Genomic DNA, 25,077 nt, shown 5'->3' on the forward strand with positions numbered 1-25,077 from the left:
TGTCTCTGGCTGCGTCTTTGAGCGAGCGAAGGGGGCGGGGCCTGGGGGGCGTCTGACGTCATCGGGACGCGTCGCCGGCAGGCATGGCGCTCTTCGCGGTTCGCAGGTGAGGCCGGGTGGTTTGGGCTCCGCGTCGAACTGGCTGACCAAACCGGCCAGTGTGGGAGGAAGGCGGCGGGGTTTCCGGAGTGGGTGTCGGTCAAACGGTCTGGGTCCCCTGAGGAGCTCCGGGGAGGGCGGGGTCGCCGATAGCGCTTCGTTTACTCGGTGGTCAAAATCAGCGTGGAAACAAAAACGCCGTCAGAGGCCTCGGACGTCCGCCATGAAGCGTCCCTCGAGCGGGAGTTTAAAGGTTTCAATCGCTGAAGGCCGGAAACAAACCAAAATAGCGCGCTGCTTGTGCCCGGCTGGAAAAAAAATCAAGGAACGGGCAACGCTTTCAAAATCTCCGCAGTGCCCTGGCCAATGGAGGGGGGGGTTGCAAACGGCGTAAGCAAAAGCCCGAACTTGATCCGACAGTCATTAAGCGAGTGACTTAAGGCGAGCCTTAAAAACGAAAGCTGTTCATTAACGGAAGAAGTGATTGGCAGAAGAATAGGAATATTCAGATGTTCTACATAATAACGTCTGTAATGGGATTTCTAAAGTGCTATCGCACTCAGAGTGTGCCAAGCGTTGATGAAATCTCTTCTCTCTCTCATAAGAGTTGCAACGTCCCCATAGGTCTATTGCAAAACGCCACACTGCTGGGAACTGCACATGTAATGCCCCCTTGCATTACCACATTCTAGGTGCAAATGAAGGCCAACACCAGCTAAAGAAATAGCAGCTGTGATTACATGTCATGAATATAACAGGTCCACCAAGCCAGCTGATTAAGTGATGGCTTCAGTCTTGCACAAACACTTCTCCCAGGGTTACAAAGCTTCGGATAACCACCTCCCTCAGAGATAAAGGAATTGCAATCCTCATCACCAAAATTGGGGATGATGAGAGCTGTGGTTCCTTTGGTTACTGATACAATTTGCTTGTCTTTTTTCTCCCTATTTTTAATTTTGATTTAATTTTTTATTTTAAACTCATGACTTGCTCAGAGAGCAGGGGGCAGTCACGGCTTCAGGTGCTATCATAGAACATAAAATAATAGGGTTGAAAGTGACCTCTGCCCATGGCAAGATACCATTCTGCTCTAGCTGTGCCCATTCCTGGACCAGGGTCCTGTACTGCCCTGGCCACCTCATGTTGGGTAACTACAATACATTTTGCATTGGGTTGCATTTGGAAAATAACTGGAAGGGGTGCAAAATGTGGTGCTGGTATTCATGTGAACACTTGAATCTATTCCAGGACCTGCATTAGCTTATCAGTTTGCTTCTGCGTTCAATTCAAAATGCTGACAATCAATAAAGCTCTACTTGGCGTGGAGTTTTACCAGCCTTTCAAAAAGTTCTCAAAATGTTTAAATGGTCAAAAATTAAAATGCCAGTTTGGAAAAACAAATATACTAATCAATATAATGATATGTTTTTTAATTATATCTGAGTCTCTGATTTCTGTGGGCCAACTCCACATTTTTTTATCTCGTACAGCTTCTTTCAGTTGTTTTATGCTCTGGCTGGCATTTGCTTTGATAGTGTCTAGTCACCCTGGCTTTTGGCAGCCTTGTTTCCTTTTATCACTGATCATTCTGAGCATCACTGCATAACTATGTAATAACTAACTAATAAAACAAGGAAACTCTTCACTTGAGATTCTGCCTCAGAAAATTCTTATTGCTTGAAATCAGTAGCCTTAAAAGTAGCATATACTTCTCTAAAGCAAAAGCAAACATGAAAACTGAAGGAAGGTAGCTAAAAAGCTGAATATCCAACTGAACATTACTGCTTGATTTTTCCTCCCATCAAACCACCAAGAATGAATATCTTGTGTATGTGTTAAAGTGACTTCCCTCGTGAAATCCCCAGGTATGTTAGTGATGAAGAGGATAGTCCAGAATGTAAGTCCCAGTTGCTCTTACATCGGCTGCAGGAGCAAGCAAAGACTCGGCAGCTGCAAAAACAGGACCAGAACTGGCCCACTTCTGGGCAACGAAAGAGATTGGCGCCTGGAACCCTTGAAGAAGAGGCCAACGAGGAATTAAAGCAAACAAGCAAAAAGAAGAAAGTAAGTCAGGAATCTCTTTCAGCGCAAAGTCACAGAGAAAAGGACCCAAGACGACATGCTTGTGGGGCAGAAAGTTTGCCCGAGAAAGGAAATGACTCAAACAAAAGTAAGAAGAATGGTGGGAATTCCAGAACACCTGAAAGAAACACAGATGCAGTTCAAGGTAAAACAAATTTTGATTTTGGCTGGGTTCTTCTGGGAGCTTTACTCAGGCAGGTTTCATTTGGATACTATAGAGGACTGTTAATCTTTAGAGCTGTTTTTCAGACCATTGAGCAGAGCACTTATTCCATAGTTGCACCTTCCCTAAGCAAAATGCACAAACTTTGTGAGTCTCAAATTTTACTTTTCTTAGCACAATCTACACTCACCTGTTTTGATGTGTTTGGTGAATTATTTTCTTCCCTTCTTGCTTGCATTGTGTGGTTCTTAATGCAAGTACCAATATGGTATCGATATTTCTGTTACCGACAGACAGCAAGAACCCAAGTCATGACAAAGTAGGTTACCTGTGCTGTTCTTCCTTTAGCTTTTTGGTTTGGTACTTTTTGAAAAGGGTGCTTGAGGGTCCAGCAGGAAGGGCACATTGCAGGACCTGTTCATGAAGGAATGTCATCTGATGTGGCCCAGGAGGAGACCCTTTTCTGCTTTGGCACCCATCCACTGAAACATCGTTCCCCCTGAGGTCAGACTGACTCTGACCTTACCAGCCTTCTGGAGAACCTGAGCTTTGCCATCTGGTAGGGATAGTGCAGAGCTGCAAAATGGCTATACTGCTAGTGAGTTTGGGTGTATTTGCGCACCAATTGTTTTTAATGGTTTTAATTGCCTTCCTTGTTATGTTTTGGTTATTTGTGTTCGTGTTCTTTCATTCTGCAAGCTGCCCAGAGTAAAGTATGTAAGATGGGTGCCTCTAGAAATTGCATAAACAAAGTAATACTATTAGAAAAGATCTATCTAGAGCCCCTTTCTGCCTGAAAACACACACCTTAAGATAAGCCACTTTCTTCCATAAAATGTTCCTTGAAAACCAAGTTATTTGTGTTATGTCTGTCCCTTTTAACAGATGAAAGTGTGTTGGAGAATCATCCGGAAAGTAGAGCTACCCCAGCAGAAGAATATATGGGAGGTTTTGGAGACAAAGAGAGTGAAGCCAGAGAGGATCAGATGATGCTGACACCAAATCCAAGAACAACTTCTAGCCTGATTGTCCTTGGTCCTTGTAATCAAAGGAATCTGCACAAGGTAACATGATGATTAACCAACGTCCAATCAAATCTTTACTATGGCCATACTAAAGCTGCTTCAGTCTAAAACTCTGAAAGCCAGAGCTAGTCCAAAACACCAGCTCCCTCAGAAGAAGAAGGCCCCCCCCTCCAACTTACACCAAGCCACTTCAGTGAGGAGCTCTTCTTCTCACCATGGTTCCTGGCAGCTCCCTCCACTCTTTTTATTATTTTAAATGGTTTTTATTCAATGTTTACATCTTTACATCTTTAAATCATAATTACATTTTTACTACTTTCCAATACCGGCATTTTAAGTAATATCCACTATCTTTCGGCCGATTATATACATATACATTTTGTTTGTTACATACTTATTTATATAATCAATACATTTTATATACATACCTACTACATATTAAATATAACATTTCATTGTAATATCTTCTCTTTTACTATACAGTATCCATAAATTTTCTATTGCTTTTCCAGCCAATCATAACATCTATTCCATATTTTATAATAAATTGTTTCTTCTCTGTTCTTAAGTTCCATCGTTAATTTATCTGCTTCTGCACACTCCAGCACCTTTTTTATAATCATCGTGTTTGTTGGAGTATATTGTTGCTTCCAGTTTTGGGCAAATTAAATTCTAGCGGCCATAATTATGTGGAGAATGAGGTATTGAATTTCTTTAGTCATTTTTTTATTTTATAATAAAATAATTATAACAAAAATAATTCCGGTTTCATATCTATTTTTTCCCCAGTCATTTCCTCCAACCATTTTTTAATTGTAAAGCGGTAATCTCTTGCTTTGGGACATGTCCACCACATGTGGTAGTATGTCTCTTGTGCATGATTGCATTTCCAACAGTGTGATGAATTTTTTGAAGACATCTTAGCCAATCTCGCCGGGGGTAAATGCCCCCTATAAAACATTTTATAAATATTTTCTTTCAAGGCAGCCGACAACGTCATTTTATAATTTGTTCCCCATATTTTTCCCAATATTCCAATTCTATGTTGTATCCAAAAATTTTCATCCAAATTATCATTGTTTCTTTCACCATTTCCTCTTCTATTTTAAATTTGAGGAGACAGTTATATGTTTTGGTAATTATCTTATCATCTGTTCCTGTTAATATTTTATCTATTTCTTGTCCATTTTGAAAGCCATATAATTCTAAATCTTTTTTGTATTTTATTTGGATCTGTAAATAAAGCCACCAGTCTATTTTAATTCCTTCTTCTAATAGTTCTTGTTTAGATTTCAAATTTCCTTGTCCATCTAATAATTCTTTATATGTAACTATTTTGTTTAAGTCAATTAAATTGGGGTGAACCAAGACTTCCATCGTTACTAATCATCTTGGTATTTTTGTGTAGAAATTCCTTTTAATTTTTGTCCAAATTTCCAGCAATACCTCTCTCCCCTGCTGCCTTTGGAAGTATGTGTAGGCTTTATTCTTACCCTCCCAAATAAAGGCATGCCAACCCCTCTGTAAATCATGCCCCTCAATTGTCAGAATCCTTCCATTTTTTAGGTTTATCCATTCTTTGAGCCATGATATTACAGCAGCCTGATGATAAAGTTCCCAATTGCTTGACATAGTGTAAGCCGCTCTGAGTCTTCGGAGAAGGGCGGGATATAAATGCAAATAAAAAAAAATAAATCTGGGAGGCCAAAGCCACCTTTATTTCTGGAGTCTTGTAAGAATTTTAATTTGATTCCCCCCAACCATATAAATTTACTAATAATTTTATTCAATTTTTTGAAGAAACTTTTCCCGAGTTTTATAGGAACCATTTGAAATAGATAAAAAAATTTTGATAGAATATTCATCTTTATGGTAGCAATTCTTCCAATCAGTGATATTTGTAGTTTAGCCCATCTCTCTAAATCTTTTTGAATTTGGTTCAGTAGTTTCAAATAATTATCTTCCTTTATTGAGGATGTTCTCGCCGTTATCCAGATACCCAAATATTTTACTTTTTTTACAATTTGAATTCCTAATTTCTTCTTTAATTTCTTCTTTTTACCTTTTGTGAGATTTTTGGTATCTTTCTTTTATTTTTGTTTATTTTTAAGCCCGCGGCTATGCCAAATTTTTCTATTTCCTGTAGTAAAATTTCTCCTGTTTCCAAGGGTTCCTCTGTTATAAACACCATATCGTCCACAAAAGCCTGCGTTTTATATTCCTCTTTTTTAATGTTTAACTTTTTTATTTCCTTATTTCCCCTTATCTGAGCCATAGAACTTCTAATGGGAGAATGAATAATAACGGAGATAATGGACAGCCTTGCCGAACCCCTTTATATTGACTTTTTCTGTTAGGTCTCCATTTACCATAACTCTTGCAGTTTGATTTGAATAAATTGTCCTAATCATTTCTGTAAATCTTTCACCAAATTTCATCCCAATTAATTGAATAATTAGAAATTGCCAATTTATTTATTTATTTTATTTATTTATTTATTTAATTGGATTTTTATACCGCCCTTCTCCCGAAGGACTCAGGGCGGTTTACAGCCAGGTAAAATAGAACAAGAATAAATACAAGATAAAAATCATATTTAAAAAACTTATTAAATTGGCCCAAATTAAAATATCATTAAAACAGTAAAACCCCAATTTAAAACTAAAATCCTACGCCAGTCCTGCGCAAATAAATAGATATGTCTTAAGCTCGTGGCGAAAGGTTCGAAGGTCAGGAAGTTGGCAGAGTCCTGGGGGAAGTTCATTCCAGAGGGTGGGAGCCCCTACAGAGAAGGCCCTTCCCCTGGGGGTCGCCAGCCGACATTGCCTGGCGGACGGCACCCTAAGGAGTCCCTCTCTGTGAGAACGTGCAGGTCGGTGGGAGGCAATCGGTGGCAGTAGGCGGTCCCATAAATAGCCCGGCCCTATGCCATGGAGCGCTTTAAAGGTAGTAACCAGCACCTTGAAGCGCACCTGAAAGACCACAGGTAGCCAGTGTAGCCTGTGCAGGAGTGGTGTCACATGGGAGCCACGAGCGGCTCCCTCTATCACCCGTGCAGCTGCATTCTGGACCAACTGGAGCCTCCGGGTGCTCTTCAAGGGGAGCCCCATGTAGAGAGCATTGCAGTAATCCAAGCGAGAGGTAACAAGAGCATGAGTGACTGTGCATAGGGCATCCCGGTCAAGGAAGGGGCGCAACTGGCGAATCAGGCGGACCTGATAGAAAGCTGTTCTGGAGACGGCCGTCAGGTGATCTTCAAAAGACAGCCGGCTATCCAGGAGAACGCCCAAGTTGCGCACCCTTTCCATCGGGGCCAGTGATTCGCCCCCAACAGTCAGCCGTGGCTGCAGCTGACTGTACCGGGGTGCCGGCATCCACAGCCACTCCGTCTTGGAGGGATTGAGCTTGAGCCTGTTTCTCCCCATCCAGACCTGTATGGCTTCCAGACACTGGGACAGTACTTCGATAGCTTCGTTGGGGTGGCCTGGGGTGGAGAAGTACAGCTGCGTATCATCAGCGTACAGTTGGTATCTCACCCCAAAACCACTGATGATCTCACCCAGCGGCTTCATATAGATGTTGAACAGGAGAGGCGAGAGAATCGACCCCTGCGGCACTCCACAAGTGAGGAATCTCGGGGTCAATCTCTGCCCCCCTGTCAACACCGTCTGCGACCGGTCAGAGAGATAGGAGGAGAACCACCGATAAACAGTGCCTCCCACTCCCAAACTCTCCAACCGGTGCAGCAGGATACCATGGTTGATGGTATCGAAAGCCGCTGAGAGGTCTAATAGGACCAGGGCAGAGGAATAACCCCTATCCCTGGCCCTCCAGAGATCATCAACCAACGCGACCAAACCGTCTCCGTACTGTATCCGGGCTGAAAGCTGGACTGGAACGGGTCCAGATAGACAATTTCATCCAGGTATTGGGGTAATTGACATGCCACCACACTCTCTACAACCTTCGCCACAAAGCGAAGGTTGGAGACCGGACGATAATTTCCTAAAACAGCTGGGTCCAGGGAAGGCTTCTTGAGGAGGGGTCTTACCACCGCCTCTTTCAAGGCGGCAGGGACAATCCCTTCCAACAAAGAAGCATTGATAATCCCCCGGAGCCAGCCTCGTGTCACCTCCTGCGTGGCCAGTACCAGCCAGGAGGGGCACGGGTCCAGTAAACATGTGGTGGCATTCAACCTCCCCAACAACCTGTCCATGTCCTCAGGAGCCACAGGATCAAATCCATCCCAAACAGTCTCAACAAGACGGGTCTCCGACCTCTCACCTGGATCCACCCAATTTTGATCCAGGCCATCCCGAAGCTGAACGATTTTATCGTATAGATAACCACTAAACTCCTCGGCACGCCCTTGAAACGGGTCATCCCGCACCTTGTGTTGAAGGAGAGAGCGGGTCACCCGAAACAGGGCGGGCGGGCGGTTATCTGCCGATGCAATGAGGGAGGAGACGTAGAGACATCTCGCTTCCCTCAGTGCCACTAGGTAGGTCCTACTATAAGACCTAACTAGTGTCCAGTCAGCCTCCAAACGGCTGGATCTCCAAGCACTCTCTAGGCATCTTCTCTGGCGTTTCATCTCCCTCAGCTCCTCAGAGAACCAAGGAGCTGGTTGAGACCTATGCTGGGTCAGAGGCCGCAAAGACACCTTCTGTGCATCCACCAATATTAATGCCAATTGTCTTTCAGGGTGGGCCTCATAATACTCTAATATATTCATTATAATTCTTGTATTGTTTTTAATTTGTCATTTGATCCGAATGAATAATTTTTAGTATTTTTTTAATCTTTCTGCCATTGTTGCCAAAATTTTATAGTCTGCATTTAACAGCGAGATTGGCCTATAGTTTTGAATGTGTTGATTGTCTGTATTTTCTTTTGGGATTAATGTTATATATGCCTCTGTCCATGAGTTTGGCATTTTGGCTCTCTCCAATACCTCATCATATATTTCCAACATAATTTCTTCTAGAGATTCTTGAAATGTTTTATATACTTCCGCCGGAATCCACTCTTATTTAATGAAAACTTGGTTTCTAATTTGCAGAACTGCTGCCTCCTTGGCCCTGGTTTAAGGCAGTTTATTTGAGTATTAGAGAAGAACAGAAACCTTAACAGAAGCTAGGTGGGGGGGGGGGCTTCCCTTCAGTGGGTCAGTCCAGAGCAGAGGCTGAGCAATTCCCGGCTTCTAGGGATTCCTGCCTAGGTTGGGCTGTTGGACTCTCAAGTTGAGGGCTCTGCATTTAACTTCCAGGTACAACCTTTTGTGCCGCGGTGGTTTAGTCAGCCACAGCAGTTCCAGAGGCAGATCAGAGAGAACCTCGTCCCTCTCCAGGATGTTCCAGTCATTCACCCTAAGCTGAGGAAGAAGCTGCAAGCCAATGGAATAGCATCTCTCTTTCCAGGTATCGGAATAAAGAGGAGAGTCGGCTACATATTTCTGAAGTTCATTCACCAAGTTTTCATATTGGAAGTGATGTAATAATAAAATGCTACTTTCACTTTTTGTATATTAAATGTTGCAGTTAGGAGGCATCCTTGGGGAATAATAGTTTTGCTCAACTAACATTTTTTGTTTCAAGCATATTTTTTATGAGTGTTATTTGAGGCCACTGTAATGAGCAGCATGGTGACCTAGAGGTTAAGACACTCGCCTCCCATTCCGAAGGTTGAGGGTTCAATCATAGTTAGTCTGTTTCTCTCTTAGGTCACAAAGAAAAAATAGCTGCTGTGAACACCACAGGGCATCAGGAAGGGCATCCGGCCAGAAAATGCTCAGCTCTATCCAATCGCCCCAACTCTGCCCTGAATTAAGGGATTACGCTGTCGTAGAAAGGCAGTTTTTTTAAGGCCACTATAGCCTTCTTTTAATATTTAATTTGAGAGTGATATTATGCAGGGCACTTTTCTCATGCTTGTTACAGAATTCAAGAAATAAAATGTTATGTGCAACAAATCTTCGAGATAAATTATTTTAGAATTATCTAAAAATAGACAAAGACATGGACAGATGCCTCTTTTGTATCTCTTTGTTCCTCAACCTTCTGTCCAGATTCATGAATCAGTTTGCCTATGAATGAGGAAGAAGGAGCCCTCTTGTTCCCCAACCTGTCTGGTTGGCAGTCTGGAGGGGGGAGAGGGAGGGGCAGGGGCTTTTGCATGTGCATGAATAGGGCTGTGAGCACAGAATACAAATAGGGTGGCAACCGTAGCGCCCACACAGGCCTCGCAGTAATGGAAATGCCCAGCGACACTTGCGATGGCAGCGCCTTCGTGGTGATGGTAGCACTCATGCGGCACTCGTGATGCAAGCACAAGTGGGGGCTTTGTCCGTGCATACGTGTGTGCGCACTGGCCAGCCTGGTGGCAAAGAGGCCATGGCCCACAGGTTGGGGACCCCTGCACTAGAACATCAACTGAGAGCAACCCACTCCTTACTAACACTAATGATGTTACCTATGAGTAATGAAACATCTGCAAGAAAAAACCAAAGTCAGAGAGCACCAAGGACCCCTAGTTGCCTTCTGCCAATCCATCTGTCCTGCTTCTTCGTTTCCTTATTGTAATCTTACTTAAGAGCAGAACTTGCCCAAGAGCTCCTTGGAGGCTGAGGAGAAGCTCAATTCCCTGCCCCAGACTTCCCTTTCCGCTTCCATTGAGAACAATCACAAGAGAGGGTGGAGCTCGGCTTTCAAAGAAGCCTCATTCAGATGCATACCAGGGAAGTTGTCTCTTGTCATGACATCTCTTTCCTCTTTTCATTGCTACATTAGTGGTAAACCATTGTTTGCCTCATCTGGAAGCACAGGAGGGGATTGACCCACAAGAGGAGGGAGGCAAGGATTCATGGCCTGCTGGAATACTTGAGCAGAGGGGGCTAAGTGCTGCTCAAAGCCACTGGATATCATTTATAGCTCAGGGTGGAACTGGGGGGTTCACATGCACCCATAACACTGATGATGTTACCTAGTTTGGCAAGGAAATGTCTGCAAGGAAACAACCAAGGACCCTTCAATCAGGTGTTTCTTTTGAGTTTTGTTACCTGTGGCAAACACCTAAAATATTTCAAGGTTTTCTTCATATCAATGGACATTTGAGACATTTTACCATTTTCTGTTCTGTGTGAAGCTCTTCTCAAGCGTTCTGTTGAAGTATTAGTGGCAACCCACTAATACTTCCCACTCTTCTCTTTAGTTCAGGCTGAAGTGATTCCAGCCATCTTGGATTGTGGACCCAATGGGGCTTTAGCTGGCAGAGGTGGCTACCTCCCGAGCGACATCTGCGTTTCAGCCCCCACCGGCAGTGGCAAGACATTGGCCTTCATCATTCCGGTGGTGCAGGTGCGCTTCAGCTGGAATCAAGCACTGCTGGTTGTGTCTGGGGGTGTGCAGGACATCATCCAGAACCAAAGTCCCCACCCCACCCCATGATCCACAGCTGGTGCTGCAAAGTCTGTACAATATGCCAGAGGTGAACAGTGGAAGCATCCAGGGAGAACTGGATCCCGGCTTCTAGGATTTCTGCATTTTGAATATTTAGTCCCGTTGCAAATATTTAATTTATCTTGCTTTAAAACTGAAAGTTTTGTAGTGAGTTTTAAGTACCTTTGAAAGATGAAATAGAAGAATTAGAGTGAAAGGAATGTTGTAGGTCATCTGAAGGGACAATAGCAACTGATAATTGTGATCAGTGCCCTGGGAACTCTCAGCCTGTGTTTCAGTGTGTGTGCGTTTCTCTGTACAGAGAGAGTGTGTGCACGTATGTTTATGTGTGTGTGTTTCTCTGTACAAGGGAGATGTTTTTTGTGCACTTATTTGGGAGGATGTAACAGAACCCTAAGACTGTTTCTGATTTCCCTTTTTTGTGTTGGCAGGCCCTGTTGGACCGCGTTGTCTGCCATGTACGGGCTCTGGCAGTCTTGCCCACCAAAGAGCTGGCTCAACAGGTATCATCTGAAGGGAGTTGGTTTTTGTGGCCCCCTATTTTTCCCCTCCACACACAGGAATATTGGAGTGGGCTAGCTTGAGAACAGTCCTGGCTGAGAAACAAACACAAGAGAATGAATTAGTTGCTACAACTGTGTGCTCACACTGTGTTAGTGCATCTGCAGCAGAGCCCTATAAAACTGGCAGACAGACTTGTGGCTTGTCATATTTGCTATGTATTTTGTTAGAACCCTGAAGGCCCCCTGCCGGGTGACCCAAACATAGTGGGAGATGCCATTGTTGTTATTGATACTCCAGTAGAAGAGACTATGAGGAGCGCAGGCTGGAACAGTTAAGTTTTTGGTGCTCTCTGAAGTTTCTTCCAGATGTTTCATTACCAGGCTAGGCAATGTCATTAAGAAGTTTTCTATGAGAGCAGTAAAAACAAATAATGCTTTAAAAATAAATGTAACAAATATTCATTTTTAGCCAAAAAAAAATTAAGATTGCAATCAAGTTGTCCCTAGAGAGCCTGATATATTCCTGGCTGGTCTTCCTCTATTTCTTAAAAAAGGCTGTGCAGGATCAGGGGAACCTCCCTTGGAGAGAATCCCACTACAGTCTCCCATTGTGAAGTTCCTGTTTTGGCCAATTCACTGTCAACCCCCGGGGGAGTTGTAAGCTTCAGCTCCCAGGTGACTTTGAGGCACACAGCCTTCTGACCCTCAAGCACAGTGTGCAGAATAACAGCAACTCTTCTGGCTGCTAGGGAGCCTAATGGGAGACGGGGCCAGGTGACTTCTCTGCAGGGTCTTTGGGTATGCCTAATGTTGGGCCTCCCTCTAACTAAGGATAAGTTGGAAAGATGGAAGTTGATGAGATGCCGCTCTGTTTACTGTTTTCCTTCCCTCCCTGATGTTCACATGTTCATGTTCTCCCTGTTCATCTCTCTTTCAACATCGACTTCTTTTGATAGGTGGCTAAAATATTCAACATTTACACTGATGGGACTGGACTGAAAGTTGTCCAGCTTACCGGACAGAAATCTTTCGTGAAAGAACAAGAATCCCTTGTTGAGACAACGTAAGTCCACGTTCTCCTGGGCCTGTGCATTAATTTAACCTTGCTGCCTTGGCCTGTTAGCTTTGAAACGAGAGACAAAATTTGTCACCATCCTAACTAAGAAAGACTCAACTGCAGCTTTTCTGACCCTGAAAAGAGGATTGCCTGGGAGCGGTAGCTAAGGTCCAAGTCTGCTGTATATCTGCATTTGTGAATCCTTAATCCTGACATGACCTTGAGTATGTTGTGGCTTGACCTTGGTTGTCCTGTTATATGATATTTTGTGCAACCTCATGGCTGATTGTCCTGTCAATTCCCCTCTTGCTCGATGCTTTCTGGTTCTTAGAAAGAGATGGGGAAACAGTCAAGGTCTGGGGTGAATCAACATCTGAATGGGACCCAAAGCAACATTCCCAAGGGTGCTGTTACTAATTTTCTGCCTTGTTGTTTTTCGGCAGGCTGATGGGATTTCGTAGTCTGGCAGACATTGTTGTAGCCACCCCAGGACGCCTGGTGGACCATCTTCAGCAAAGTCCCCAGTTCAGCTTGCGAGAGCTTCGTTTCCTGGTGAGGGCGACTCCCCAAAATTGGGGGATCAAAACTCTCTTTGAGCAGCCATTGTGAGAGCATCAGAATTCCTCCCGTGTCCCAAGGCAGAAGGATTTTCAGATTTACTTCTGCATATTCATGTTTTACCACAATTTTCATGAGTTCAGCAGCTCCCAGCATATTTTTGCTGGTATTTGCCTTTGATTGGGCCTGTAAATTGGGAGTGGAGGACATGGCTGGTTAGGCTCTTGTTAGCTCAACGAAGTTGCCGGCAGGAGCAGCTATAGCTGGAATCACAGCTTATGCGTCACAAGCTTTTTGCCCAAAGATCCTGCACTTCTTTCCTCCCCACAAGAATAAGCGACCAGCCTAAGTTCTTGGCAAGGCATGCCCACCATGGTTGCTAGCCTGCCAAACCAGAGTTGCACAGCTGAATGGGCTTCCTCCCCTTATTTCTGAGTGCAGATCATTGACGAAGCGGATCGCATGATTGACAACATGCATCAGGATTGGTTGCAGCAAGTAGTAGAGGCTATGCACTGGGCAGAAGGGAGCTCTGGTCCTAGAAGGCTATTCAGAAGGGTGCAGCCAAATCCCTCCACAGCAGCCAGGTAAAAGATTTCTGCAGGGAGTCTGCATTGAGCTACAGGTCTCTCATCCTGCCACAGAGACCCCCTTGAGAGGAGAGGGGACTGAGCCTCAAAGAACCAACCTGGAGGATGGTGGATTGACCAAGAGGGCAGCTGGTTTTTCAGGAGGAAGGTTCTCCTTTCCCTGTTTCCCTTTTCAGGGCTTGCTGCCCCCGGCTCCCTCTGCAGAGGCTCCTCTTTTCAGCCACTCTGACGCAGAACCCCGAGAAGCTGCAGCAGTTGGGTCTCTACCAGCCTCGCCTCTTCACACCAGCTCAGTCCAGGAAAGGGAGCAATGTGCTCGGCTTTCAGTCAAGTGTCAGTGAAAAGTACATTCTCCCCGAGGGACTCTCAGTAAGTGTCCCTTCTCTGGATCTTGTTCATGTGCTTTGTACCCTCGGAAGAGAAACCTTTGCCCAGGAAAATATGTTGATTTGCTTAATATTGATTCCACACTGTCAGTATAACTGTCCTCAAGGTAGTACTCTAGGATGCCATCAAAATGAATCTAATAGGAAACATCTCTTTCTCTGGGACTGGTTTTGGAGACCAAACACCTCTGTTTTCCAGCTGTTGCAAGAGTTGTTAAATAAATGGGTAATTCATAAAAAAATTAAATAAGTAAATAGGCATTGGAAGCCTATTACCATAAAAGACACGAAGCAGAACTGCCAAACTTTTATCCCTTGTGGCTGCTGGCTGGCCTGGGTAAGCTCTTCAAAATATTCTGCTCCCGAGTTAGGTGGCTTCAAATGAGGCGGACTCCCAGGGCAAATGCTGCCTTTCCCTCTTTCTCTCCAGCAATATTATGTCCCGTGCAGCATGAATTGGAAACCGCTGTTCCTCCTGCATTTCCTGGTGAGACTGAAATTCTCCCAAGTGCTGTGCTTCACCAACAGCAAAGAAACTTCGCACAGGTGAGATTGTATGGCAGAGCTGGTCTTAGATCAGGCCCCTGGTTGTGGGCCCCAGGCTCCTATTGCCTGACCTGACTGGCAACAACTCCCTGGGTTTTCCAGCAAGGATCTTTGTCAGCTGTACTGATCATCCTTGCACAAAAGCGTCATTATCTTCCAGTCGGTTCCCTCTCCCTCAACTGTCACTTCTGTCTGTCCTCAGACTCTTCCTGCTAATTCAGGCCTTTGGTGGAGTGAAGGTAGCTGAATTTTCTTCAAAGCTGAGCCCGAGCAAAAGGAAGGTGACCCTGAAGGAGTTTGAGCAAGGCAAAATCCAGCTGTGAGTCTCTTCTGGAAGAGTTTTGTCATCATCTGCTCTGAAATGCTGATCCCATCTGCACCAGGGCTTCTTTGCATCAGGATTTAGAGGCTGTGGCACTAATCAGGGCAGGTGCTTCTCTTTGGAGACTCCTCTTCAGGCCTTCAACAATGAAGTCTTCTCCACCAGTTTTGCTAGCTAAATCTTGCCAACCTCCCCTTGCAATATAGTCTGTTCTTAATCCTACATATTTTTATTCTAATTTCTAACACTCAGATTTATCCATTAGTGCTTTGGCTAGCACATTATTATTATTATTTTTGAGTGCCTTCAAGTCAGCCTCAATTCCTGGTGCCTGCCTGGACCAATGCCTGCAGTTTTTTTGGCAAGATTTCAGTGGTGGTTTGCCACTGCATCCTTCCTAAGGGTGAGAGAGAGTGACTGGCCCAAGGTCTCCCAGCTGGCTTTGTGCCCAAAGTGGGAGTGACCGTCTCCTGGTTCTAGCCCTCACCAATATACCAAACTGGTTCACAACTGGAGTCTGGTCATGCTCGAATTATGTGTGTCATGCGGACAGCAATTAATTGCCCTGTGTTTTTTTCTGAACAGTTTAATCAGCACAGATGCCACAGCTCGAGGAATTGATTTTGGCGGTGCGAAATGTGTCATTAGCTATGATGCCCCTCAGTTCATCAGAACCTACATTCACCGGTACTTTTCTCAGATGAATGTTGGGAGGAGGCATTCTAAAAATAGTGTCAGGGAATCTGATCTCTCCCTGAAAGCCCCAAGTTTCCCTTTTGGTTTTGGGGAAGTTCGGGGGGGTGTTGTTCATCTCCTCACCAGAGGTCTTTTGCATTTAGGGTGGGCAGAACAGCTCGTGCTGGGAAGGGAGGCCTGGCTTTTAGCCTGCTCCTCAAGCGGCAGGTAGGTGGCCACGTCCTGCCCTCTGGAAACCCAACTCAGAACATGTTCTGCAGCCCCTGGGTGCTGGGTTGGGGACATGTATCACAAGCCACTTAAGAGTGATATGTTTGAGCAGAGGACCCAGGAAAGTGCAGGGCCAGTGGTCTGGGCACCCGGTGGCTACCTCTTTAGGAGGCTAGATGCACTTTCATTGAACCTGCTGGTTGCTGGAGAAGGCCACCATTACTGCAGTGTGGAGAAGTCATGAGGTTAGCCCACTTTTCTTCTCTAGGAGTATAGGTTCCTAAAGATGCTGAAGGATGCAGGCCTTCCAGAGTTGCAGCCACAGCTGGTCAAGAGCACCTCCATTCAGCCTCTCCTCCAGCAGTACGAAGCAGCCCTGGCCGAACTTGCACAGACTGTCAAGGTAGCCTGGCTTTTAGAGGGACAGAAACAAACGTGTTGGAGGGGGCACTAGAGTAAATATTCAAGCAGCTGTACAACTAGCATATGTCACTATGACTTTAGAAGCAAATTCTGTATACCAACTCACAGTATACACAGTTTGGTAAAAGTTCCATTTTTATTTTTATTTTTTTAATGTTTTATTGGATTTTTATTTTTAAATATATATTAACATCAATACATGAACAGTGTGCCCTCTGGGTATAGTTCATGTTAATACAAATAACAACGGTCAATTGTTACATTAATCAAATTTATATATTCCTAATATTAATATACTTGATTATTTTAAAGTAGTTATTCAATATTTCAATGTTCCATTCTAATGTCAATGATCTTCTTAATATACATAGTAATACCATCTTTCAACCTCTCATCTTTCCATCTAATTATTACATATTCAATGTATATAGAAATTATAACTGCTAATATTTTCTCTAATTCTTACTTCTACCTCTATTCTGACTTCTAATCAAGTCACTTACTAACCCTAATATAATGATTAATTAATATTTAATTAAGACATAGTCCTTTATATAAAGGTGTATATTCTTATTTCTACCTCTATTTCTAGTTTTTAATCAGGCCACCATTATATTAGAAAAAGAAGAAAGATTAAAAAGAAAAAAATAATTCTTTTCTATCCATCATCTCTTGTCCGTTTTAATACTTCACTTCTTATTCATTTTTTGGCTTTCCTCCCATACTCGTCTCTTGGATCTTTTTCTCTGTCAACATCTGTATCTTCATTGTTCCATTTAAGTATTTCTCCCATCTTCTAAGCTGCCAAATCTCCAAGATATCCACCCATACCCCAATCTCCCTTTCAAAAACATCTTCCAGATTATCCAATTCCATTTTTTTATCTCTCAAAAAAAATTTCTCTTGGTTTATTTGGTGATTTGTCTATTCTATCTTTTCCTCCATTCTTTTCGCCGCCACCTCTCTTTCCTGGACTTTTTGATCTTCAGTCATTGCCAGCTGCATCATATTTTCTAATTTGCCACTTAAGCCTTTTATCTCTCTGTGGTTCTTTGTCATGGTATCCCTAAACCTTTGAAGCATCCACACCATATCTCTTAATCTCACTTCATTTCCCCCTGAAAGAGTATCTTGCCTTAGTTTAATAAGTCCGCTTTTAGTCAGGGCCACAAACAATATATTCAGTTCCAGTTTGCTCATCAGAGTTCAATAGTCATCTCAGGGTTATTGATCAATTCCATTTAAGTAGTCCAAGCAGTTTCCACACAACAAAAATCACTTTACTTATTCTCACAATAGATTATTAGTTTTAGAACAATTAGTCTCACCACAATCCTTCAAAAGAATGTTGCTTGTTTCTTCTGTCAGAATTTTCCTAGATTTGTAGTGGTGTAGTATATTCTATTCACTAGTAGATGGCAGCATCAACAGGGATTTCAGCATTGTTTCAGACGTGATAAATTAATCCAAATATAATTCAATTTGTAGAGACAAAATTAAGTACTCAAGTAGATTCAGGTAAATAGTTCCAGCATTTTATAATGCCTTTCCATAACAGCTTATCCAATTTAAAATCCAATTTTCTGTGCTTAAAAGATCTTTAGCTTTTCTCCCCTCAGTTCCTTTCATGAGGGTGTAGGATTTTTCTCTTTATGATTGTTCACCATTTTAAAAAAGGTAATTCTAAGAGTCTCTTTTCCTGGATTTTCTTCTTTTTTCCTTTAAGTTTAGGGACTAAATACCAAAAAAAAAAAAAAAGGATCTTCTCACCCAGCTCCAATCACTGTTCACTAACTCTGCTCCAGCACCAGTCTTAGGTGTTCCTTGGCTGCCCCAGCTTTATGGCAGCCATATTTAGGCTGCCTCTGAGAGGGAAGGAAAACCCCCGGGTCAGGGAAGAGATTTGCGACTCTCAACGACCTTGCAGGGCACCCCTCTTTGCTTTGCCTTCCCTACAGGGAGGATTTGACTCCTCTTGGAGCCCACCAACAGAGAGAATTCGGCACGGGAATGCGGAGATCTGCTCCTCGTCTCTGATTTCGCCATAATGTCAACTGGAAGTCCTCACCATTTTTATTTTTCAAAACCTGTCATTGAGGCAGTTTACATAAAATGTAAAACAAGTGACCAATTAGCAGGGTGCTGAGTCCAGCCTTGCTGACTGCAGCCATTGACTTCTCTTATAAGGTCGGCAGTTTGGTGGTTCAAATCCCTAGTGCTGCATAACGGAGTGAGCTTCCATTGTTTCCATTGTTGAAACCCATATTGGTATTTTGTGTTTTTCTCTAACTTTCTCCCATATTAATAATAAAGCATTTCTTACATAATGTCTTTGAAAATAACTATGTATCTTATTTTTCCCATACCATAACAAGGCATGCCAACCCAATTGTAAATCATGTCCCTCCAAAGTCAATAACCTTTAAGAAACATAAGTTTCTTAAATACAATCCATTCTTTCATCCATGAGAATGCTGCTGCCTGATAATATAATACTCAATTTGGTAATCTAAACCTTCCTCTGGTTCTTGCATCTTGTAACATTTTTATGTTAATTCTTGCTTTTTTCCCTTGCCATATAAATTTCATTATCATTTTATTAAGGTTTTCAAAGTATTTTTTTTTAATTTTATTGGTATTGTTTGAAATAAAAACAACAATCTAGGTAATATATTCATCTTAATTGTCACAATTCTTCCCATTAATGATAATTATAAATTTTTCCATCTCTTCAAGTCTATCTCAATTTGTCTTTTCAGTTTATAATAATTATCTTCCTTTATCATTACACATCTTGATGTTAGTTGAATTCCTAAGAACCTTATCTTCTTGGTAATCTGTATATCTAACTTCTCCATTAAATCCCTTTTCTGTTTCTCTGTAAAGTTTTTCACCAGTATTTTTTTAATCTTTATTAATTTTCAACCCTGCCACTTTTCCATATTCTTCTGTTAATTCTATTAATTTTGGTCCTACTTCTTGAGGTTCCTCTAGAATAAACACTAAATTATCTGCAAATGTTTGTAACTTATGCTGTTCTTTTTTTAATTTTCATCCTTTTTATTTCTTCATTTTGTCTTATATTTCTATTTAATACCTCTAATGTCAACACAAATAACAGTGGGGATCCCTGTCTTGTTCCTTTCATGATATTAACCTTCTCAGTCATATCTCCATTTATCTCCTTTGCCGATTGTTTACTATAAATTGCTTTGATCATGTTTATAAATCTCCCCCCAAAGTCGATACTGTAGTTGATTTATCATAAATTGCCAATTCACATTGTCAAATGCCTTCTGTGCATCAAGAAACATCAATGCCATTCGTTTTTCTGGATGTGCTTCGTAATATTCCAAAGTGTTCAAAATTATCCTCATATTATCTATAATCTGCCTCTTAGGTAAAAATCCATTTTGATCTGTATGTATAAATTCATTTAACAACCTCTTTATTCAATAATCAATTATTGATTGCACCATTATTGATGCAAATACCTTTCTTTGCTTTTACTAATAGATCTTTAAATACATCCAACATTGTATTACTTATTACATCCTGTAATGTTTTATATAGCTCTGCCAGCAGTCCATCTGGGCCCAGTGCTTTAACATTCTTTTGTTTTTTTAATCCCTTCAGTTAATTCTATCATCGTTATCCTTTCCTCCAATGCCTCTTTGTATTTTTCTGAAATTTTAATTAATTCAGACCTTTCTAGGTATTGTTTTATCTTTTTTCCTGATATTGTCTCTTGTTTATAAAGTCTCTTATAACAGTTCTGTACTATTTTTTCTTTTCCTCATTTCGATAACATATAGTTCCTTCCTCAACCATTAGTTGATTAATTAATTTTTTCTCTCTCTCTGTTTTCATTTTGTATGCCAACCATCTACCTGGCTTGTTTGCGTTTTCAAAAAAAAAATTGTTTGGAAGTCTTTATTTTATATGCCAAGTTCTCTTTTTCAATTAAATTCATTTCATGTTTTTTGAAATTCATTTGGTTTTTAATCCTTTTATTTTGAGTATCTTTTTGCAATGCCATCTCTAGTTTCTTATACTCCTCTTCCATTTTTTTTTTTTTGAGTTTGCCTTTTCTTTTTGTTCCTTTTTCCCCAAATGAGTCATTGCCAACTCTCAAATATATGCTTTCGCTCTATCCCACACATTCTGCAGTGAGGTATCTTCTTTTTTATTTTCCTTAAAAAAGAAAAGCAACTCCTTCTCCATAAATTGTAAAAATTCTTTTTCATTTAATATTGATTGATTCAAAGCATCTTGGTCTCCTTCTTTGCCCCTTCCATTTAATTGTAATCAGATTATGATCCGCCCAAATGCTTGCTTCAATATTTATTTCTTTTACATTAGCTAACAAATCAATTGACATCCACATCATTATCTATTCTAGATCATGACATATGTCTGTTTGAATAAAAAGTATATTGTTTTTCCTTCAAGTATCTTTCTCTCCAGGCATCTTGAATACTTCGTTCCTGTTCTGTTTTCCCCCCCACAACACTCCCAAGAAAAAGTCAGTCAAGGCCTTCTGCAAATAGTTTATTTACATTTGGCCGGGTTCCTTTTGGCACAGATATATTCTGGCCACGTTTCTCCATGCGCCTGCCAAAATCTCTGAAACAGTCTGTTACCGAGGTAACCAGGAAATTACAGATAAAGCAAAAGTCCCTCTGGAACGAGCTTCCTCTGGGGCTTCGTCAACTCCCCGATCTCAAGTCCTTCCGCCGTGAGCTGAAGACGCTGCTGTTTCGAAGAGCAGGACTAGCTTGAACGTAGTTTTAAACTTGGGATTTTAAAAAAAAGGGTTTAAATGAGGTTTTAAATTTGTATTTAAAAGTTAGAGCATCAATTGAATTTAACTGTCTATTCTTTTAGCTTTTTATGTATTATATGTTTTTCTGTTGTTTTTGACTGTGAACCGCCCTGAGTCCTTCGGGAGATGGGCGGTATACAAATATAATAATAAATAAATAAAGAGATTCTTCCATCCATGAAACAGATTGCCTGCGAAATTCGCAGCTTTGTCCAACACAAAGAGCCACGAAGCTCCTCCTCTTGCTTTTATCCCCTGTGGGTGTCGCTCCGTGACTCAGCACTCCCTGGGCCTGCCCCACTTTTTCCTCTGCTGCGCGCGCTGATCACGTCTTCGCAGTCTCGCATCAAACCAAGATTGGTCTTGGGACGTTGCCAAATCGGAAGAAGGCTCAGGGGAATCAGGCCTTGCCAGCCCCTCCTCCTCCTCCTGGGGCGGTGCCAGGGAGGAAGAGGGCCAGGGGAAGCAGGCCTTGCCAGCTCCTCCTCCTCACTCTCTGGTTCATCCTCCTCCAGGAGGCCAAGTCCGGGGGCCTGGGTCACAACAGTTCCTCAACCATTGTAAAGAAAGCTTTTGGAAGAGTTTTTCTAGGCTTCTTAGTTGTCTTTTTCCTCCTATAGTTCAAATCAACTTCTGTTATCTCATTAAAATTACCCATACTCAAATTCTGTTATTTTCCTGTGTAATTTCCCATAAAATTCTTCTTGATTGTCGTTTGTTGCATATATCGCCACCAAAAATATTTGTTTATAGTGTATTGTTACTTCCACCATAAGAATCCTCCCTTCTTCATCAGCAAATAAGTTGTAAGCCTATCATCTAGCTCTCCCACTCTTTTTTCTGTCATCTCTGCTTTTTCTTCCCCTTTTTGTATTCCTTGTTCATTTTTTCCAATCATCCCCCTTAACATCTTTTAACTCTCCTTCTACTTTTTCCATTCTCTCATCTAATTTGCCTGTTCTTTCTTTAAAATCTTCGTGAAGCGCTTGTATTATATTTTTTAATTCCAATTGCATAATGGTGTCCAATGTTCTCTGGGCTGCAGGACTTGAAGTTGTTGAAGAAGCTGTTGTAGGCAGATTTGTTGTTGTTTTCTTCATCTTGTCACGTCTTGATATAATAATCCACCAGGTTTATAATCCAAATATGTCTTTAATTTATAATCCAAATTGGATGGATTAGGAAAAGAAAAAGAAAAAAATCAACCAATCCCCAAACCAAAAATGAAAAAGACAAACAAGCAAGAAAGTTGAATATTTTTTTTTAAAGGAAAATATCAAATCCCACTTTCTCATTTACTTGTCACTCTTCTGGTTCTTACCATAATCCAAATTCTCTCTAATGGGGAATTAAAACATCAATTTCATTTAATAAAAAAGAGTTTAAAAATACTCAATCAGGCTTTCTGCTCTTATTTTCCTGTTCTCCAAATCAATTCTGTAATTTCATTCAATTTCTTTCTTCCATTTGGGCTCACTCGCTTTTTCCACCGCTATACTACTGGAGGAGGAGAGCCGACACACGCCCACTCCCTGCTCCTCTCTTCTTGCCGCTTTCTGCTCTTTTTGGCTATTTCCAGGAGATTATGAAACAAAATGTATATTTAAAAAAGCAAGGATCTCACCCAGATGACCCACACTTTCTTTGCTTCCGTTGTGACCGCCCCAGCTTCGTATCGGCACATTCAGTGGCTGATTTCACAATCGTCTGGATGAGAGGCTTCTTTCGACTAGCTAGGGAATTTGCAATTTCCCTGTGCTTGCAGTCTATGCCTCTCTTGTTCACAGTCCCTACAGGATGGCTTTGGTCCAAAAAGACCCCCAAATGGCTGGGATATCAACAAATCTTTGGGAGTGCCTGAAGAATACGTTGTTTTGCTGTGACGCTGGTCATGCCCCCTCCCCCACTTTCAGAAGGTAATGGGAAAGGGGCAAGAGGCAGCTGAGTATCTACACTGGGAGAAAAGCAGCATCTGGGCACAAGGGCTGGCTCTGATCCAGGCAAAGCTTTGAACTCTGAGCTCCCATTTCTCAGGCTGTGGTTTAGTCAGAGCAAAAGTGAACTGTTCTGACCTAGGCTCCCTTAAAAAGCAGGAAGCAGGAATTGGTCCCAGCAAAACCTTCTTTATTTACACGACTGTGAATTACTTTCATTCTCAGTCAGCAAGGTTTGTCCAAACAGTTTTTCAAAGGAATATTTCTCAACACACCTTATCTTGTTTGGTAAGCTGCCACATAACTTGTTTCCAACCACAGAATAAGGCAAAACGTGGCATAGAGTCTCTTAGTCACGAACAGAACTTTGCACTCTAGAAACTACTGAACGAACGAATTGTTTCGTGCAAAAGCCCCCTCCCTGTTCGCTTCTCTTTTGTTTCCTATGGGAGAGGCCAATCATCTCCAAGGTGTGGCTTTACTCCCAAGTCGACCCTGTTTTCTGAATTGTTCTTGTCTTCTGGCAGCTCTGCATGCGTACACTGGGAACGGGCTCCAGCTGTTCCTCTGCCTCACTACTGTCTATCTCTCTCTGCCTCTGACTCAGAGCCCTTGTCCGAGCTTTCCCCAGCCCCCAGGACTGACCCATGTTCCTCCCCAACCTCCTCACTGTTTGACTCTGCTGCCAGCTCTGCACACAACATGAACTGGCTCTTCTTGTCTCTCTGTGAAAATGTGTAGAAGCCTAAAGAACTTAAGTTCTGAGGCTAATCTCTTCCATGGTGGAGGAAGGATAACTATCCAAACCATTATTCCAAGTGCTGAATGACTTAAATAGGCTTAACCTCCTCTCTATTTCAACAGGAGGAGCAGGTTGGAAAGCGATTTTAAGGCAGTCTGGAGAAATGCTTCGTGTATGCCCCAAGATGCTGCGAACCAGCAGAACTGGAATTTGGCCCCACACTCTTGAGGGCACAATGCCTGGAAGCAGATATTCATGAAGAGCAACTTGAGGGCCAAAGAATGAATGAAGTGACAGCCTGTTCTCACTGCAAAGCAGGAAGAATAATTCTCAACTCTTAAAAACAGATTAATAAAAGCCTCTCAGGGCAAAAGACTTCAGCCTTTGCCAGAGCAGTGCCACTTTCACGACCAACCCCAAACAAGTGCCCAGTCGCACAAATTAGTATTTGAAATGGCTAATCTCCAAAGTGTGGCAAACTAGTTGAGTCTAAGATGTCCTTGTTGTTGAAATAACAGTTATGCTAATGTTTGATATCCAGTCTGTTTCTAGCTATGTCTCAACTACAAAAATTAAACTACTTGAGTGCATGCATTCTGCTACTAAGCTGTACAGCAGTCCTTCGGGTTCAAAGGAGACACACTGTGGAGCAGATCTTCTGTGGACATGGAAGTTGCCCTGCAATCTAGCGCAGCAGGGATACTGCTCTGCAGTGGAAGCAGCTTAGCGCAGCAGGGACACCGGAGGTCTACTGTTTTTGTAACTGGAGGTGTTATTCTGTGATGCCGTTCACAGCTTTTCTGTCAGGTTTCCATATCGCCTGTCTTCAAAGCCAGTGGAGGCTTCGTAGCACAGAGTTCACCAGTGGGTTAGGTCAAAAACTGCAGATTCTCCTTCCCTTGGCTGGATGCCCCAGGGCACAGGGCTTCTTGCACAGCATCTTCATAGCCTTTGGGTGGTTGACCTTGGATTCTAGTGCACTGTAGAACAACAGGTGAAGCCGTCTACTCTGATTCCGTGGCCCAGCCATCTCACCTGAGCTTTGGTCATCAAGGACTCAATGCTGGTGGATTCTGCATAATCCAAGACCTCCAGGTCTTTCCAAAAAATGCCCAGATTGCACAGTGGTGCATATGACATTTCTATTACTTAATTTATTAACACTTCTACTTAAAGTGAAGGACGAGATTTAATAAAGGAGGACTTTAGGCCTGGCCTCTTCCCCTTATTCAAGAAAATAAAGACTCTTAAAACTTGGTATTTCAAAAGGAGCCTTTTATTGAATAAAGGTGACAGGGCGAAAGAGAAAGCAGGCTCTTGAGGGGCCTCAGGCCATGCAGTTAGAATAAAGGAATTAGAAACTCCTCCCAACAGTCCGATGTGGATTCAGCCAATACACAGCTGTGAAGATGTTGTTGTACTGGCTGCCCTGAGAAAGTGATAAGGGAACTTTCTCAGG

General features: G+C 42.4%; 1 protein-coding gene across 2 annotated transcripts; it reads left to right on the forward strand.

Annotated features, from left to right (window-relative positions):
• The first annotated feature begins 34 nt into the window (after positions 1 to 34).
• DDX51 (DEAD-box helicase 51) lies at positions 35 to 25,077 on the forward strand. 2 transcript variants are annotated; one of them, XM_058158607.1, is made up of 16 exons: positions 35 to 106; positions 1,965 to 2,326; positions 3,230 to 3,408; positions 8,639 to 8,789; positions 10,579 to 10,724; positions 11,258 to 11,329; positions 12,286 to 12,392; positions 12,830 to 12,938; positions 13,386 to 13,531; positions 13,711 to 13,903; positions 14,351 to 14,466; positions 14,669 to 14,785; positions 15,374 to 15,475; positions 15,628 to 15,691; positions 15,963 to 16,097; positions 23,741 to 25,073. In XM_058158607.1, exons 1-16 carry the CDS (start codon positions 84 to 86, stop codon positions 23,765 to 23,767), a joined length of 2,049 nt encoding a protein of 682 aa, XP_058014590.1. In that variant the 5' UTR covers positions 35 to 83; the 3' UTR covers positions 23,768 to 25,073. The 2 variants fall into 2 exon arrangements, with proteins under 2 accessions (XP_058014590.1, XP_058014591.1); XM_058158608.1 differs by lacking the exons at positions 13,386 to 13,531; positions 13,711 to 13,903 and having other exon boundaries at positions 23,741 to 25,077.

This window comes from Ahaetulla prasina, chromosome 15 (genome assembly GCF_028640845.1).
Source record: "Ahaetulla prasina isolate Xishuangbanna chromosome 15, ASM2864084v1, whole genome shotgun sequence".
In the NCBI taxonomy this organism is placed as follows: Eukaryota; Metazoa; Chordata; class Lepidosauria; order Squamata; family Colubridae; genus Ahaetulla; species Ahaetulla prasina.

Excerpts from the sequence above, each read along its gene's own strand:
- DDX51 (XM_058158607.1), top strand. The coding sequence starts at position 84 with ATGGCGCTCTTCGCGGTTCGCAG. Across the intron at positions 14,786-15,373 it reads GAGCAAGGCAAAATCCAGCT|TTTAATCAGCACAGATGCCA; the intron begins GTGAGTCTCTTC and ends TTTTCTGAACAG. Across the intron at positions 15,692-15,962 it reads GCCTGCTCCTCAAGCGGCAG|GAGTATAGGTTCCTAAAGAT; the intron begins GTAGGTGGCCAC and ends TTTCTTCTCTAG.